The sequence below is a fragment of the Polistes dominula genome, unplaced genomic scaffold, assembly GCF_049000335.1.
Source record: "Polistes dominula isolate Pdom_NZ unplaced genomic scaffold, Pdom_raw_medaka contig_23, whole genome shotgun sequence".
NCBI lineage: Eukaryota > Metazoa > Arthropoda > Insecta > Hymenoptera > Vespidae > Polistes > Polistes dominula.
Genome location: NW_028300963.1, coordinates 175943 through 194608, shown reverse-complemented (window position 1 = coordinate 194608; position 18666 = coordinate 175943). Strand labels below are relative to the sequence as shown.

At 34.0% G+C, this 18666-nt stretch overlaps 3 protein-coding genes across 4 annotated transcripts; all 3 read left to right on the top strand.

The window, feature by feature from the left end:
- The first annotated feature begins 972 nt into the window (after positions 1-972).
- LOC107069694 (uncharacterized) lies at positions 973-8496 on the top strand. 2 transcript variants are annotated; one of them, XM_015327202.2, is made up of 4 exons: positions 973-2188; positions 3576-3760; positions 5537-5653; positions 7165-8496. In XM_015327202.2, the coding sequence occupies exons 1-4, from the start codon at positions 1799-1801 to the stop codon at positions 7271-7273; spliced, it is 801 nt and encodes a 266-aa protein (XP_015182688.2). In that variant the 5' UTR covers positions 973-1798; the 3' UTR covers positions 7274-8496. The 2 variants fall into 2 exon arrangements, with proteins under 2 accessions (XP_015182688.2, XP_089028917.1); XM_089172791.1 differs by lacking the exon at positions 973-2188 and having other exon boundaries at positions 2244-3760.
- A 156-nt stretch (positions 8497-8652) lies between these two features.
- LOC107069684 (uncharacterized) lies at positions 8653-10037 on the top strand. Its single transcript, XM_015327188.2, has 4 exons — positions 8653-9126; positions 9273-9463; positions 9664-9774; positions 9846-10037. The coding sequence occupies exons 1-4, from the start codon at positions 8950-8952 to the stop codon at positions 9982-9984; spliced, it is 618 nt and encodes a 205-aa protein (XP_015182674.1). The 5' UTR covers positions 8653-8949; the 3' UTR covers positions 9985-10037.
- Positions 10038-10937: 900 nt separating this feature from the next.
- LOC107069683 (uncharacterized) lies at positions 10938-17642 on the top strand. The gene is made up of 5 exons (XM_015327187.2): positions 10938-11066; positions 13409-13554; positions 13967-14316; positions 16519-16629; positions 17177-17642. The coding sequence occupies exons 1-5, from the start codon at positions 10970-10972 to the stop codon at positions 17481-17483; spliced, it is 1011 nt and encodes a 336-aa protein (XP_015182673.2). The 5' UTR covers positions 10938-10969; the 3' UTR covers positions 17484-17642.
- Positions 17643-18666: the final 1024 nt, after the last annotated feature.

Sequence of the window (18666 nt, the reverse complement as noted above, 5' to 3'; positions counted from 1 at the left end):
CTCGTTCCTACTTTTTTTTTATTTCTTTTTTTTTTTTTTTTTTAAACCCCTTTACCTTTACCACAATCCACCCAACCCATATCTTTTTTGCCATCCTGTCGCCGCGTCAACAAAATATTTAATATTAGTTTTATCCAGTTTAGGGATAAACGATAGGATTAGGTTTCTAGTGTGTACTAAGAGGGTTCTGGAATATAACGTTGTTTGCTTTAATCATTCTATTTAATCAATATCCCTTATTTTTAGTGAAATGATTATTATTATTATTTGTATTTACTGCAGAGGGGATTCTATGATTGAACCAGGCTCTTGGCCATAGTCCATAAAGACCGTGCTTAAATTCGAGTCCGTGCGAGTCGAGAAAACATTTCAAAAATCGTAACGCACGTATCCCTTCAAATTGAATTACCGGAGGGATGCTAATTTAGGAAAATTATGCAATCGGTGTATCGCGTGCGCTAAATGGTTTTGCTTCCTTTACTTTTTTTCTTTCTTCTTTTAAAAAAGTACGTAGCAGCCGACGTGAATTATTTAACGAGCTAAGAAAATAATGATTACATTACGTTAGGATTATGAAATATCATTTTTTTTTTTCATTCCAATTTTTTTTTAGCATGAGTACGTATCTAAATACGTGTATTTCATTAATTGAAAACATCGGAGAAGAGACAAAACAGAGATAAAGAAAGAGAGAGAGAGAGAGAAAGAGAATATCATCGATCTTGTTAACCTTGTAATAAACCGCTATAAATCGTATTTGATGCGATACAAGAGTATAGGGGGTTTAAATTAATATTCATACGCTTTTGAAAGCACCCACCGCCGATTCGTTTATGCGAATTCCATCCGCGCGTGAGTGCGTGTGTTTGTTGTTGGGACGACAACGACAGGAATATTGGAGGAGGAGGTGCGGGTGCTGGTGCGAGTACGGGAGCGAGTACGGGAGCGAGTACGGGAATGGCAGGTTGAGAAGAGGGCTGGTTGGTGTTAACATACTTAATAGTCCGTTTATACTCCCGTGCGATTTCTCTCAGCCTTAATGGATGTTAAATCATTGTTTAGGATCGCTTTACCGCTAAAATCACGAGCGTAAGCGCGGAAATCGAGAAACTATTCTCTCTCACGGTGTGCTCCTCTTCTCTTCTCTTTCGCTCTCTTTTACTAGTTCGATCCATATTGGCCGACATTAAAGCGTCGTCGTTAATATAAAATACGTTGAAATATAGAGTAAAAGCATAAGCTCCTGTTTAATGCTTTATTCTCGACTATAATAATAATAGTAATGTTATCGGTGGTAGGTATCGGTGGTGGGTATCGATGAACTATAGTAATAATACACTCGGTAACGAATTTAATCTAGCACGATTACTCTTATCGAACCATCGCATTATTATTATTATGTTTCTTTTTTCTTTATTATATAACATTAAAACGTTCAATGATCCTATACTATCAACTACAAGTATATAACTACTAATACGCCTATTTTTATTTGATATTTCTTTTAAGATTTTCTTATCTTCTATAATAAATACATTTACATTTGGAAAAACAAAACAGGTGGAGGTTTTGCAATTGTTATCCACGTTGAGAACGATGATCAAACATTGGATCGAAACCAATATTTATCGCAAATATTTTCGAAAAATATTCGGACACGCTTATTCGCTTAACGTTTCAACTATTTCTTTGCCACCCCGTTATCGTAGAATTTATTTCAATTTAACTTTACATTGTTACGATTCCCTAATTATTTTTCTATCGACAAAGTATAAAAGCTAATAAATATTTCGTTCGCATGTTACAATTATTTGACGCAAAAATGACTGTGGTATTCGCCGTGTGCTCGTTTACCGTTATTGAACAAGAGAGAGAGAGAGAGAAAGAGAGAGAGAGAATAAAAGGAGAGTATTTAGCACATTGCTCGAAAGGAATCGAACGGAAGTACAAAGCAAATCGTATCTTTGAGCGTTCATTTTGTTTCGTATGGGATTGCGTATCCGAGATGTCGTTGAGTCCAGTAATCCAACCTTGTCATTATTTCTTAGCATTTTATCTTTTGTTCAATCATCTAGTTAAAAGTGGATTATCCGAGTGTTTTTCAAACGACACTTGTTCGAGAACCAAAAGGATTGTGGATGACGATAACCCGAGGTATCTGATATTTCCACAGGGAAGTAATGTTCAGGTGAGATGGACAAAAATATATATATATATATATATATATATATATATATATATATATATATATATATATATATATATTTCTGTATACGGGCACGGAACGTAACGCAATGTAACGGACTATAATATTGCGTGGGAGATTTTATTTTTCCTCTTTGTTTTCGTTGTCTGTATTGGAGTAAAAGAGGATGGTAGGATGAAGAAAATTTGAACGTCCGAAATGAAAAAAAAGGGCTCGGCAAAGGACAATAGCTAAAATATTATTTATATTTTGGAATTTTGTAAAATACAAGAAAAATTCCGGAATATATTTCTAATAACATTTATTCGTTTAAAGGAAGAAAACAAGAGTGTTAGGAGGTAAGAAACAGAAGGGTAGTTAAAAGCAAACTTTATAAAGAAACTTTTTTACAAGGTCTACACTATTAAAAGAAACTTTGATAATAGAACATTTTTCAAAGTTCTCTTTTGATAATCTAATTTAACCTCGGTGAATATGGATAACTAAACGTTTTAATGAACAAAGTTAAGCATGATAGGTTATTGACTAATAAAAATGAGCTATTTTTTTCCTTTATTATCCTTTCTCTTACACCATTGTCAGCAGTAGATTATACTTTATAGGGATATCACAATTTACCGTAGGAAAAAAAAAAAATAGGGAGAATCAGAGATACGCAGATAGACAGTAAGAAATGGAGTGAAAGAAAGGGGAAAAGAAAAGATGCAAGAGAAAGACTTTCCCTTTGGTGCTATCTTGTTTCAATATTTCAAGCGATTCCGTGATAGAGTCAAGTTTTCGCGAAAGACAAGCAATCGATTGAAATGTCGGTAAATAACTTTGTAGCTCGAGCTGTACAACCTAGGCAAGATTGTTTGTTGAAAATAATGCACTTGGAATAGATATTGTTTCTCTCACTCTCCCTCTTACTCCCTGCAAAATTGAAAACATACATACCTGATACTAGTTTATAGATAATATGATAGAAATTTGGTTAAATTGTTAATATCAAAATTGAAAATGAACACTGCCGACCATATAATAAATATTAAATTTGTTCAAGTGAGTAGCCCACATGAATCCTAATCGCGTATAAAATATTATTCACTCAACTAATGTCGTATTAGCGCATCACGATAAATTCGATCGAATAAATTCTTATTCAATTATGTCCTCAAATATTGGAGTTCAAATTTTGAACGTTTAATGATAATAAAATGAATCAATAAAATTACTCGCTATTTCTTATCGTAATTTATCAACGTTGTTTGGTATAATTATTGTTAAACAACCTGCTAATGTATTATTTCATATTTATCGATTTTATTTCTAATCGTATTTGTATATTTTCTATATATTTCTAAATTACATATGACACATATACGTCCAGTTGGTATACTGTATGACCATCGCCACGTACTCGAAGCCTCAAGGAATGTTTACCGTTGGTGTTACGGCCGGACTGGCATGGGAACTTCCTCATAGAAATACCGTATTGTACAGGAAACCTGCCGAGGTTTATCATCGTCGAAGCAGAAGGGAGTTGTACCGCAAAGTGGAACTAATGCTGAAAACGTGAGTGACATATAGACCACAGGGAATGACGAAAGGCGACAAAGAAACAGATAGAACGAGAGAGAGAGAGAGAAATAATTTAACTATGATATTATTGAAAAATCAAGGATCTCATTATAAATTTGGATAATGCACGTAGAAGTGGAGGTTAATACGTGGATCAAACATCACGTATTTCAACTCGACGTATTTCTTACTCCTATTTTCTATTCTCTCATTATTCAAAGAAGAAAGAAAAAAAGAAAAATACAAGTAAAAAGAATGAGAAAAATCGTGTATGCATGGGTAAATATTTGTATTTGTATTTCACGAAGGAAATGTTCTGTCATAATGCCTCGGCGCTTTTCTTTATTTGCATTACACGTTCTATGCAAATACACGCGAATAGTTTAATACACGTACGTGTTTGTAAAGTTGACTTGAAAGAGAACAAACGAACGTAAACAAACTAATAAACGGACAAAAAAATATGCCGCAATAAAAAAAGGCGATTTACTATTCCGTAATATTTCCTATGCATGGAAAATAATAACAAGATGGTGTCAATTATCCACTGATACGTATTACGATATGGAAAAAGGAACATGTCACACGAATTAAATTGAAAGAACAGAACGATTTGTTCAATTTCTCATTGTTATTTTTCTTTTTTCTTTCTTCGTAAAAATGTGATTCCCCTTTACATCGTCTGTCTCTTTCTTATTTTCCAATAAATCGGTGAAAAGGGAGGAAGAATTTGCGAGGAATCGCAAGGGTGACTTTGTTGTTTTTTCACGAAAATCCTATCTTTATTTCTACCTTCAATCTATCGAGATATTTTTTGGACCGAGAAGTCAAGTACCAAAAGGGTTACAGGGAGAAAAAGGAGAGTAATAAGATAGGGATGAAAAGAACCCTTGACAATGGCCAGGAGGAGGCATTATTCGAATGCTCCTATCGATCAATTAATGCACTTGAGTGCTCTTATGGAGAAGGATTTGTTAGAGCTAAGAGTTTCTACGTGCATAGGGTTTAAAGGTCACCAAATCAACTAAATCAGATTACGTTTTTGATCACTATATTTTTTTTTAACAATACATTGACTATACTATTGTTATAATATTAATTGTGGAATATAGATTTTAGTGATTGATTGGAATTCCGATTCGTTCAAATAAAACGTAGCAAGGGTCTTAAAGAGGCTAAGAGAATATTTCGTGGCAATGACATTACCAACCAAGTGAGACAAAGACTCTGTGTGTGTGTGTGTGCGTGAATTCTGGTATCAACGTTCTAGCTAGCATTATCGCCAAGTTAATGAATAGACCGTTGACTCTCTTGGCGAAACTGACGGCCGATAACGAGGATGATAGTTACAAACGACACCGTCTCCTACCCTCTCTCTCAAACATATATATATACTCTGTGTGCCATTTAATGTGTATCGCAAGTCACGTCGTGTGACTACTCCTTCTCCCCCTTTATTTCCTCCCTTCATTCCTTCCTTCCTTCCTTCCTTCCTTTTTGGGGTTAACGAGAAGCGAGTTCCCTTCGTCCTTAATACCTTCGAGAATATAAGCAATCTTATTTGATTTTCTTCTTTCCTCTCACGTGAAAATGACAACGTCTAAGTTTACCTAAGAAGTAGTTAGTTCTCTTTATAAAGTAACCCAGTTTGTGTGAGAATAAATAAGTTTAGTCATATTTTTTGGTTAACTTTTTGGTTAGATAAATTCATTCAATGATTTTCATGGTTATTACAGTAAAATACCTTATTTGTTGTTTATTCCTTTATAGTCAAGGGAAAGATGGCAAGGCCTGCGTTCTCAAAGCAATTTGCAAAGCCTCTAAAAGGGATAATAAACTAATTGGCAAAGGCACATTTCTCGAAGAAATTTTACACACTATATTCACGTAAGTATTCACGATTTAATTAATATCAAATGTTCCCTTTTTCTTTTACTTACTTAATTGTAATATCATGAATAATGTTTAATAACTCTCTGAGATCTTGTAAATAATTTACAACTAATCCCGACTTATGTAATTGTAAATGAAAAAAATATTTCGAGAATCCTAATGAAAATATTTTAGAAACATGACACTTACGTATACTCGCATAATCCTGTATATATATTCATTTAAATATTTTCCATACATATATTCCGAGAATATAAATTAGAAATTATTTTTATCTGAAAAATTTCATAGGACGCGTATACCGATGAATAAGATGTTAATGAAACCCACGTCACAAAAGAATATTAAAATGCTTGAGAGTATAGAATATCTAAATAACAAGTTTTTTTTTACTTAAACCTCACAATTGTTCCTAAATTCAAAGATTATTTTATACTTTTACACCATTTTTCGATATCTTTCGCAAGAACGAAAATTTGTCTTGGTAACTTTCATCCCAGTTTTGAAAGCCAAGTTCTTCGAAGTTGTGCTTCAATAAATAAATAAAAAGAATATTGATAAATATTATCGATACCGAAAGTTGTATGTACGAAAGTTACATTTAGAAAATTTTGTATTTTTTTTTGTTTGTTTCCTAATGTTAAATATATAATATTATACTATATATATATATATATATTTTGGAGAAATCCGAGAATCGATTAAGGAGAGCTTCCTCAACTCGTTTTCAATAGAAACTTCTTATCGAAGTTTGTAGTATAATTCCCGTGAGTAATTCGTTCCTTCAAACGATAGAGCTCAAGTGTTAAACACGCTGAACCAATTTCGACACTGACAAGGACTTCTCTAGTTTCCTTATCTAAAGTAGGCAAGAATCTTGGCTTGTATTTACGTTTCCTTAACGTTCCATCTCTTTTTGGATTTCCCAGAAGGTGGAGAACTTTCTACGTAGGCGTACCACGTCTAACCAATTTATTTTTCATCTCTCTTCTTTCTTCAAATATTTAACAACCAAAAATACCACTTTAATTATTTACTTATTGTTACGCTATTATATTTTTCGAATTTGTTTTTCTTCTCTGTTTGTTCTCTTTTTATTTGTAACAACGACAAGTTCATTAATTTACTTTTCTAATTAAAAGGAAAAAGTTCTACTTTATAATATAAATGGTAATGATAATAATAATAATAATAATAATAATAATAATAATAATATCTGTATGAATTTTCACCAATTTGTTCGTATAAGGTTCAGCGTTCAATGAAAAATATGTATATTAATGTAAATATTGAATGCAAATGATATCTATATGTATGAAAAATATGTAAATAACTATAATATTCGTAGTTTATAAAGGTAATATAAACCGCAAGGATTTAATAATAATAATAATAATAATAATAATAATAATAATCATTGAAATATTAATGATAAATCATATTAAATCAAATAATATCATAATGAAATGGGATAAAAAGTAAATAACGAATTCATTCAATTACAGATTACCTGATGGATTTTACGAGCTCGATCCAATGACAGAATACGAAAAGGTTTATACCAATCAACAAAATTGTGACGAATTTGTCGCTAAATGTCCAGACGTCTTTTGAAAATAAAACGAATGAGTCATGTTTTAGGTTGGTCTATATACGATAAGTTTACTTTACAGGGGGCATTGGGGCATTAACTCTGTCGGACTTCCTAGAAGAGCTTGGAAACCGCTTTAGTTAATGCTGCGTTTGTGCGGCTTCATCTAAACTTGCCATCTAATTAACGAAATTAACCAACCTAAAAGACATAACATGATTAAATAGATTTCAAATAGTAGACAAGAAAAAGTAATAATAGTGTTATTTTATTAACTTAGATATTTCTTTCTATACTTTTATCCACAGGAATATATAGTATTAGGAATAGTAGACACATAGAACTCCCAGTACGTGTACTACCTGGTACGTGCTCGTTGAACCATATAATAAACATTCATGCTGTCAGAGCTTAATGCACTTTTTATTGCGTATCGTCTGAGTGCTCGAGTATCTCTACGTTATGTGTGTACTTTCTCGTTCAAAGCTATGCTCTATTTCCTATGATATCTTACCCATACGTTTATCGTTCGACCCCCGTTCAACAAATTTATAATAATACAATATTTGATAAAATCTAAATAAGGAAATTCTAATACAATTTGGGAATTGACAAGGACTTCTGACTTCTGTTAATGACGTGCGATACAAACCTGATTCCCAGTTGACGATCTCTACCAATTCGAATTGTATTATATCAAACGCGTCTATGTCAATGTATCGCACATTCCTGGTTATACGTTATATACGTGTGATGTAAATGTGTGTACCAATACCCGATTATAGATATGTGCATGTGTATGCGTATGCGTGTTTGCGTGTTTGCGTGTTTGCGTGTACGAATATACATCCAATGAAAATACACGTTCGCGATGACAAACCCCGGAAAGATATACATCCAGCGAAGATGTATGCTATATTATTACAGTAATATGAATAATTATTATAATAGCATTCAATTGAAATTATTTGGCGATAATTCGAAACTCAAAGTCGACTGTTTGCTATAAATGTTAAGAAATAGTAGAAGCTTGAACGTTCATTTATAAACTTGAAATAATATATAAATTTAACAGAGAGAGATCGATCAAGAATGAACTTTGATTTTAATTACTTTGCCTGTCTACATATTGTCAGTCTTAATTAAATATCGATACAATATTTAATGAAGTAAATTGTTCTTTTAATGAACAATTAATTTATATCTATCTATTACGTACAAAACGTATCGTTGTAATATTACATGTATTATTGAATAAAAAGATGGTGAGAAAAGAAAGAAATAGAGAGTAAGGAAGATATCTTTGAAAAGTTAAGGACCCACCATGCTTCCTTCATTTTTTCACATTTTTCAAGGTTTTTCTTTCTCGCCTTGAGCGAGTCGAAAAAGAAGCAAGAATATTGTCGAGATGATCGTGTTCCAGCAGTCCGGAACGATAACTCGTACATCAAACACACACGTGGCGTGTCTTCCTTCGTGATACGTGGGGAAAACTAGCGATACCGTTTCAAATTCTTTGACTTTTTAAATCTCCTCATGGTGACTGGATTTCAACTACGAAGAATATCTCAGAAGAAAATATAAAAACAATAGAACATTTTGTTGGCCAACAAATTGAATTATTATCGCAAGTGTAGGAAAGGAGATTCGAGGTGAAACAATTTGGTGATCGAAAAAAAGAAACTGGACAAGGGTTGAAATGAGGTCATCCTTTTTCTTCATTTTCATTCTAATCGAGGTAGCAAACATTGTTCTTGGGTTATCCGTGTGTCACCGTAATAGCACTGACTTTGCTGTCAGAGGCCAAAATTCGGAGGAGAGCTTAGTCAGAAGAAGACGATCATCCCTCGTATTTCCAAAGGGTAGCGCATTCGTGGTAAGTCTTTCTATCAGATTTATCGGTTCGAACTTTCAATCAATATGTGATAGAGATTTTAACAAACAAATTCCTACAACGTCATTAATTATTGTCATTTTGTTCCAATTATTTATACATATATATTTGATATTTTTCATTTACAGACAACTGTGGCTATATTGAAAGCTATTATGGTTAAAGAACCACCCAATTGGAATTTGATTTATGAGTTTGACGTAATATGGCCGATACCGAGCGAAGAAAATTTTCGAAAGAATTTCTATAGAAAACCGTGGGTAATAAAACGACGCCATAGACGTGAAATTTATAATAATTTTGAAATGGCATTAAACAGGTCCGTATATACCACCGATATAGTTGAAAGATCCTTTAGAATGTATTATTTTCATTTATATAATCCAATTTTAATTTAATCTCTTCTCGGGAACGTTTTAAACTCGTAAAGAATAAAAAGAAAAGAAAAGAAAAGAAAAGAAAACGAAATTAAGGATGAAAAGCGTTAGCACATGAAAAGGGATAAATAACTCTTTTCAGTCAAAATCTACCTGGACGTCAATGCGTTCTTAGAACTATTTGCGAGGCTGCTACGATTCTGAATCAACCGGGCTTGTCGTTGGTGGAAAAAGCTTTGAAAGTAATCCTCGAGTACGCTTTTTATCTCTGTCTTCTTCTCTTCGTTTCATTTCGATTAGTTTTTAATGAAAATCTCGTTACAGAAATTCCGAAGACGTTGAAGATACCGATTATTACGATTTGGCGTACCGGAAAGGAACTGATTGTAATTTAGAGTATCCTTGTCCATTTTCTTTTCTACAATTATTATTATATTGCTTGTATTCCGGGATTGTCATATAAAAAGGAAAATGTCTTTGTTTATCTATTATTTTAAATATAAAAAGATTTGTTTGTTTGTTTTTTTTTTTTTTTACATTATATATAATAAATGTATACTTGTATTATACGTCATTGATTTGTCTATTTCTATTTTCTGTCTCTCTTTCTCTTAGTTTCGTTCGCTCGCTCGCTCGCTCGTTCGTTCGTTCGTTCATCCGTTCCTCAGCTTTATCCTGGAAACTTTGAAAAGCGTCAACGTGACAACCGATATTACTTTGCACGAGAGCCCGAAGCGAAAGAAAGTTTATCGATGAAGAAGAGGTTGCCTCGGTGCTGCTTTCGTAGTCGGTGAAATGCAAAAGGCGATTGTTACGGACAATCGAGCTGTTCCGAAGCTTATAATCGTGGCCCAAAGTCCGGGGCCATTGTTCTTCTTTATATTCTTCCAGTCTTCTTAGATACTTTCATCGTTGCAAAACACTTTGCAGATTTTTCATTCCGTTTTTATCTTTTTTTTTATTATATTATATCTCTATATATATTTATATTATATCTCGACGAATTTTATTCACAGTTACCAATTACTTGTGCACATATATGAAAAATAAATAAAATCATTTAATTATCAGGATTATAATAGTTACTTCCGTGATTTTTCGCGATATTAAAAGTGAAACAATTCGAAAAATGTTAAAATCGACCAAGAGTGAACGAGATTGGACCAGATCCAATGATGTAAACTATGTTTATACATAAGTTTAGGTATTTTCGCGTGAGTAAATTCGTAACACCTAATGTATACCGGTAGACATGGATACACGTGTACAACGATAAACTTTAATCGTATTAACATCGTTCAGGTGATTAACACCCGAAAGGCTAGCGGTGCTTCGACCCAACGCGTTCCTCGAGTTTACGTTAATCGCTAGTTAAATATATCCGAGATAGAGAGCGAGAGACAGAAAAAGAAAAAAAAAAAGAAAGAATAACGAACGGTTACGTAGCAATGTTCGAAAAACCATATCACCCAGAAGTACTTGTTCTACCTTCAAAGAAGAAAGGTTTTTCTAATCGTTCTCTCTGTCTTGGACAAATGAATACAAGTGAGTAGGATTAAACAAATAGATGTAAATAATTTGATATGTAAAATAAGAAATTCGTATTTATCGCGTCGTTAAAGTTCGATCGGGAAAAGAAGTGGTGAGTTTTGTTGATTTTGTTCTTTAATTAAACGGAAATCCAAAGTATTTAATCGTTCCAATTCCGCAAACTCGTTTGTTACTAGCGGCGAACTTTTCTTCGGTTGGCTCCGTTCTCCTTTGTCTGGAATGCGGCCGGAATGCGAGACAATGAAAAATGTAAAGGGGACTGCTGGAAGAAAAGAAAAAGAAAAAGCTAAAAACAAAAGGAGGAAAAAAAGAAAATGATACGGTTCTCGTTAAACTGTAGGGACGTATTCTCACCTAAAAGAATTTTTTCGACGAAAGGAATTTTCCCATCATCGATACTTGCCATCCTCAGCCCTCAGCCCTCAACCCGCCCTCTTTCGTCGAAATAACACACACCTATGGTGACAAGTAGAAAATTCAAAAAAGATCTGCGAACGAATATGCCAGTTGAATGAAAAAAAAAAAACAAATATTCCTAACGCAATATTTTGGCGTCTCCTTAGAGAGAAAAATATTCGAGAGAGTTCGATCAAGTTTTGTAGTATTTACCAATACCAATATCTATCGATCATTTTCTCTCTTCTTCGAGGTTTTTCCACCCTGAGAGCTAACAACTTCCTGTTTCCTAAAGAGCTTTGCAGAAAAGAATCTTCAGATATTTCCAGTAGAAATGAGAAATCGATCTTTCGACAACAATTCAAGGTAAAAAGTTTTCGTCCACGTTTGAGGGGGGGGGAGGGAGGGTACTTCCAATGCTCTCCAAAGTCTTTTTTATCTTTATTTATTTCTTTCTTTATCTTTTTCATTTGCAAACAATTTTCTCAACACCATATAACCACGAATCTTCAATCGTTTGTCTTTTTTCTTTTCTTATCGAAGTAATCAAAGTAGGAGTGATTTACAAAGTGAATAGTATATTCCTCCTTCTCTAAGTAATTTCAAACAACGATCGAGATAAAAGATTTCTATTTTTATCTTATTGAAGGCAATCGGAGGAAAAAAGTTTTCCCCTTTGGTGTACCCTAGCGTCATTTTCGTTGAAATATATTCCCTGACTATACTGCTTGCGTTAAAGACTAACATAAGAAGAAGTATACGAATGAATTATATTATATCTAGGAATGTCGTCTAACATTACCCATTTGATTTCCCATTTATTATTACCCAATTTTATCCAATACTATTTGTCAAAAATAAAACTAAAAAAAAAAAAATAAAAGAGGAGTGAAAAGTAGACGAATAAAAAAAATCTGATTACGAAGATAAAATGGGTAAATCGTAAATACAGACTGTTCTCTTCTGAGAGAAACTAAGAAGGGTGAAAAGAAGAAGAATCGCGAAAAGGGACTTGTAGAATTAGGGGTTGGGCTTGGTTACATTGGTGAGGAGTAGTAGTAGAAAATCCGGAAGTGGAGATTTTCGTACACGCGTATTGGTGAAAATACTCGTGTCTATTCAAACGAAGAAGGAATGTGATAATATCCTTTTTTTCTCACGGTGCGGTAGAATACGAATTTCTTCCAATTGGAATTACGAAGAAGAAGAAGAAGAAGAAGAAGAAGAAAAAAACAAGAAGATAAAAAGGGGATAAGCAAATATCGGAATGAGCAAGGATAGCTTGGCAAAATGTTTCTTTATTCTTCCGAAAGCAAAGTTAAAGCAAACTTTGATTTGATACTAAACATTATACGTAATGTAGCCTGTTAGCCTATTTTAAAGTGAAGGAAAAATTGCTAATCGAGCTGTCACTCGCTTAGAAGTTACCCATCGTTTTTGGTAAAGCTCATTTACATTTCCTTCTACGTTAGATAGATCGAAATGTCTTCGCGTATGTGTATATCCATACGGATGTAAAGAGGATTTCACGTCATTTACGTATCAGCACTCGGTGAGATCGCGTGCAATGTCGTTCGTTATGATTATTTCGTCGATTTTCTCGCGACATTCCAATCTCTCCTTCCACTCTCTCCTTCCACTCTCTCCTTCCACTCTGTCTCCTTGCACTCTCTCAAACGTTGCATATACTGCCAAATAATATATAATATGCATATAGATCCCAATCGAACTTACGAAATACTTTTTCAAGGATTTTTCTTAACCAAGCATGATTTTAAATAAGAATAAGTTGCTAATGTTAGTGTTTTATCCTAAATCCAAGCCCTTTCGTTCGTCGATAATCGAAAAAGCATACAGATAAATCAAAAGTGTTAGATAAGTTTAAGTATAAAAGGTAAAAAGTCCTTCTTCTTTAGTTGAATGTATATTTCATTTTAAAGATATGGATCGTTTTGTCGGCCGTTGGATGCTTATTCTGACGATACTTTGCGGTCTGGTGTATGAACACAAAGCGGACAGTGATCGTGATAGTCTGCACTCGAGACGGAAACGTTACGTCGTCTTTCCGGAAGGTTCGAGTTTTTCTGTGAGTATCAAGAGGCACGTACTACATTCTTCTTTACAAACCTACCGGATCTACCAAAACCCACGAGACGTTGGAATATTAAGAAAGGATGAAATGTGTACACGGCCACATTTACTTTCAGACACTTATGCATACACACATATGCATACACGGTATATTCTTTATTCCTTTATTTTCTTTTTCTTCTTCTCCTTATATCCAACAAATCCTAACGTTCTATTTTATTTATTCTTTCATTTTATTTTAAGAGGACCAACTCAGAGAGAGAGAGAGAGAAATTGTCTGCTAAGTTCTTTGTTAAATTGAAAAGAAAAGAAAAAAGAGAAGAAATAGACGAATTTTATTAGAAACATTTACTTTTCTAATAAAAGAAAAATAAAAACGAAATATGATGTGTGTCTTTTCTGTTGAGATTGCATTATGTATGACGGTACATACACTAACTCCAGACAACTTCTTCACGGAGGGAGTAAATTGGGGTATCTCTTATGATCTACCAAACGAGAGCAAACCAGCTCTCGAACCATTTCTTCAACTCAGAAACGATAGAGTCAAGATCGCCAACAAATACGGATCACTCAAGAACGGCTTACAATCCGGGAATAAGAATGGTTTTGAGTATACTGGTTGGAACGTGCCTGGCAAGTATGTACAATTTTCGTCGTCTGGAAATAAGAGGAAGGGTTACAAGGCCGATTATTATTATCTACAAAGAAGACATCGTCGAGATCTTTACAATAAACTCGAGATCATCATGAATTCGTGAGTCTTTTTCTCTATCATTTTTATTATTTACCATGTCTTTTTACTTGTCTAAAAATGAATTCATTGGTAATCCATTGTTTCTACTGTTATATTCTTCCAGCAAGAAAAATACGAATAATAATGAAATTTTCGTTAAGTGTAGTAGCACAGGTGACAAGGTGACAAGCTCGATAATAAAATGTTACAGCGACGTTAGTGTTGTACTCTTTACGAACAATTGACCCCATCGACCTGTCTCCGTTCTTTTTATCGTCAATGTCCTACGTACTTTCCTTTCGATCGAGTTACCTAATGCAAAGGCCCGATATACAGTGTTATAGCAGCTGTATATACATATTTTATCTCATCCTTGTTCCTCGCTAAAAACCTCCATTTTAGGTCATAAAAATCTTTCATAAGATTTCATCCTGTTAGCGACATTTCAAAATAAAAATATTACTTCATTTTGATTCTTATGTAAAGTAGTGAAAGTGTTCTTTAATAAGTCTATGAAACAGACCAAAATCCATTTTATGATGTAATCTCGTATGAGTATATGTGCACGCATTTAAAAATTATAAATTAAACACAGTTGGGATGTAGAAAAGTTATACGGTAGAGTTATAAAGTATTTAAACACAGTGTTAATTTCTATAAAACAGAATAGAAATCAAATCAAATCAAATCAAATAAAATAAAATAAAATAAAATTGATATGAAATTCCCCTACTATACATTTACATTACATTCATAACAGATGATTAACTTTCATTTTATTGTTTTAAATGTATCAATTACTATCGAATCATCATCAATATCTCAATTGTTAAATATAGAAAATATACGTTTATAGGTATATACGTGTAAGCGCTCTTGTACGGATCATTTATCCGTAATTTCAGAGGAAAAATAATCGAATGTTTGGGATTAGGTGGTAGTCATGTTGGTGAATGACAGTTATAAATTTGATTATAAGCGAATGAACGTGGAAAATGAAGTAGGAAAAGAGAAGAGAAGTAATAAAGGATAAAAGAAAAGAAAGAAAGTATATGTTCGTAACCATTGGCTTGAAAAACGGATAAATGGTCTGGTATGCTCGTTGAGAAACGAACAACCATGGTAAAAGCGTTGAGAGAATTTCTACTCGCGGCTACCGAGGCGCCATCCTCTGATTCATGCCACCCTTAAGCCGTTCTACGATCACCAGTGACCACCCACGAACACCATCAGAGACACGAAAACCCTCTGTAAGCCATCTTGTAAACCGTTCTCATCCACGCAAGAGTCATTCAAGCTTTCCCAAGCGTTCGACAAGCATGACCCGTCCTTATATAACTTTCACTATTCCTTTTTCTTTCTTTTCTCCCCCCCCCCCACCGCCAAATAGTCACGAATATTATATATAATAATTCTCCATTAATTTTAGTAGATAAGTGAATCGGAATACTTGAAAGGTTAAGGGATGATCCAGCGTCTGCGAATAATGTTTTAAAGTCACCCTCCTAGTTTTCACTAACCACGCCCTAAAATTGAAGCCCTAAAATTCGCGTATAAAAAAAATTTTAGCGTTAAAAGATATATGAATCATTATGAGAAATTGGAATTCATGAAACGTGATTGATCGTGTATGTATGCATGCTTGATTTTACAATTACAAGGAAAATCTAAGTGAAAGATCGTTAATCAATAGAAAATGTAGGGAATCCTGGAATCAAGTCGTAACGTCCAAACTCGTACAAAATGGCACACAAGCAACCAGAGAAGGAGAAAGAGAGAGAGAGAGAGAGAGGAAGAGTAGATCCACGTCGCATCGGCCGTTGCAACATCCAATATTGCAGTCGAATCGAATGTCGAAGCATCGTGACGCGACGTCGGGTTATATATCGTCTGGCATAAACCACCTCTCGCAGTTAGCTAGCTTTCCCTCTATGGGAAAAGAGAGAAGGACGAAGTACGAATGAGAAAGAAAGAAAGAAAGAGAAAGAGGAATATATACAAGCCACAAAACGGGAAATATTCACGTTCGATCGCTTTCGGACGATAGTAGTCGTATTAGAAACTGCCGACGAACGACTAAAATTCACCAAACATCCATAAATTCTAATAAATATTTAATAGTGTAGCAAAATTTCACGCAATATACAAACAGAGAGAAATAGTGATAGTTAAATAGACTGCATTAAATATATGCAACTATAGAAATCGTTGTTATCCTTTCAGAATGGGTTTTGACGGTAGATCCTGCGTTCTTCGTGCTCTTTGCGAGGCCTCTCAACGACTAATGCCAAAGGGAAACACTCTGGTGGAAGAAATGATGAGGATATCCTTCTCGTAAGATTCATTTTGTATAAGTTAGAAAAGTAAAAGAAAAAGAAAAAGAAAAAGAAAAGGAAAAAGAAATGTTCAAACTATTTTGAACGTAGTAACGGGTGGAGGAGTGTAAGAGGAATCCATAAAACTTGAAAAACATTTGAACAAATGTTCTTCCTTTTTTTCTTACTTTTTCTTTCTTACTTTCTTTTCCGTGTCTTCTTACCTTTCTACTCTTTTTTCTATTTGATTCTAATGGTAAATGAAAAGATTGATCGAATTTGAAAATAATCTGATTTATGATCGACCGTTCGATTCCTTCAAAAGCATCGGTTTAAACAAATAACGTTATAAGGATTCCCTTCTCAATTCGATCCTCCGAGTGATTCATTACTTTATAACGCGATTCGATTCCGGTTTAACGCTCCGATTGGTCCCTTCTTTTAAGATCTGTTCCATCGGGGATATTTAACTCGTCAAATCAAACTAAAATATATTATCTAACTAAAGAAAAATATGATATTATTATTTATAAAAGAGAAATTGGAAATATTGAATGCGTTTACAGATTACCTCTTAAAAAGGTACTGTCGTTCGAACCAGAAGAACATCGTACGTACACCAATGCCCATAAAGCCGGTCACGAGGGCGAAGACTGCGTTGCCATGTTCCCTGGATGCAGTTTCTCTCTCATCGACATGGCCCTAGGGAAATATAACGCACCGTCTACCGACTATTCCGACGTTACTAGCTACTACCACCCACCACATCCGGTAATTCCGGTCGCCCCGTCCGGAACTTATGCCACCGATGACGACAACGACGACAACAACAACGACGTTAGAGAGAATTGGACAAGATACAACATGAAATAAATTTCAAATAATCAGATTGAAAGATTTTATTTTATATAAAAAAAAAAACTAAAGTTGTAAGACAGGTGAAAATTAATCGGTGGTTTTTTTTTCCTTTTTTTCCTTTGAACAATCTTCAAATAATAATGAATTTTGAGGAATAAATTTTCTTAAGCAATAGCAATTTAAAAGCCGGAATTAATTTTCTACCCTCCCGGTAAGTGACACCGGTATCCGTATCTTTTCTTAAATAAGAGGGTTGTCTCCTTCGGAGGGATCCAAAGAAAAGGAAAAAGCAGAAAGTGAGTGGGTTTTTGTGGGGAGGGGGCAAATGGAAAGGCAGACTTGGTCCTTGTCGGTGTTCTTACTTCTTTCACCCTTCTTTTCACCCTTCTTTTCATCCTTCTTTTCACCCTTCTTTTCACCCTTCTCATTCCATCGTTTTCTTCCCTTTTTCAGTTTCTACGTTGACTGCGTAACGTCTTACGGTCAACCCGATAAGGGATGAAAAATCACTCGTCTTGATTTTCAACTTTTTCCCTAGCAATGGATATGAAGAGATTCTACGTATATTGAGATCTTTTTCGCCAAACGTCTGGCTGCCGTGTTTGTGTGTACGTGTATTTTATTTTTTCATATAATACGAATAACCATCTTTCCCTCTCTTGATTTTTTTTCTTCTAACTCATTGAATTAAAAAGAAAGGAACAAAAAGTATAAAAACGAACAGACTCGTCGTCGCAGGAGAAAATTGATTTTCGACTTGTTCATTGTTATTTCATGTTTGCCGAGCGTGCTTCTTTTGAAATAGAAACGTGACGATAGACTAACAGCTGAGTCCATGAAAAATCTACCTAGACCGAGATAATTGTTATATTGATTAATGAGAAAACTACAAATCAACGTAATTTAAGGAAAAATTAATAATAAATAATAGAAAACGTGGACGTGTATAGGGTTTCATTTTTTTTTTTTTTTTTTTTTTTTTTTGAAAAGATTGTATCTCTCCTTTCAATCTCATAGAATTCATTTTCACATATCTGTTTACTTGCTGTCAAATTCTCACGAAGGAAGAAATAACATCTTTCTTTATTTCTATCTGTCACTCTCTCTTCTCTTTTAATCTTTTTTCGGAGACGTGATTTTTTGTGTTTCGATAGTGACTAAAATTCAGTAAGAGCCGAACAGATATCGATTGTACGCC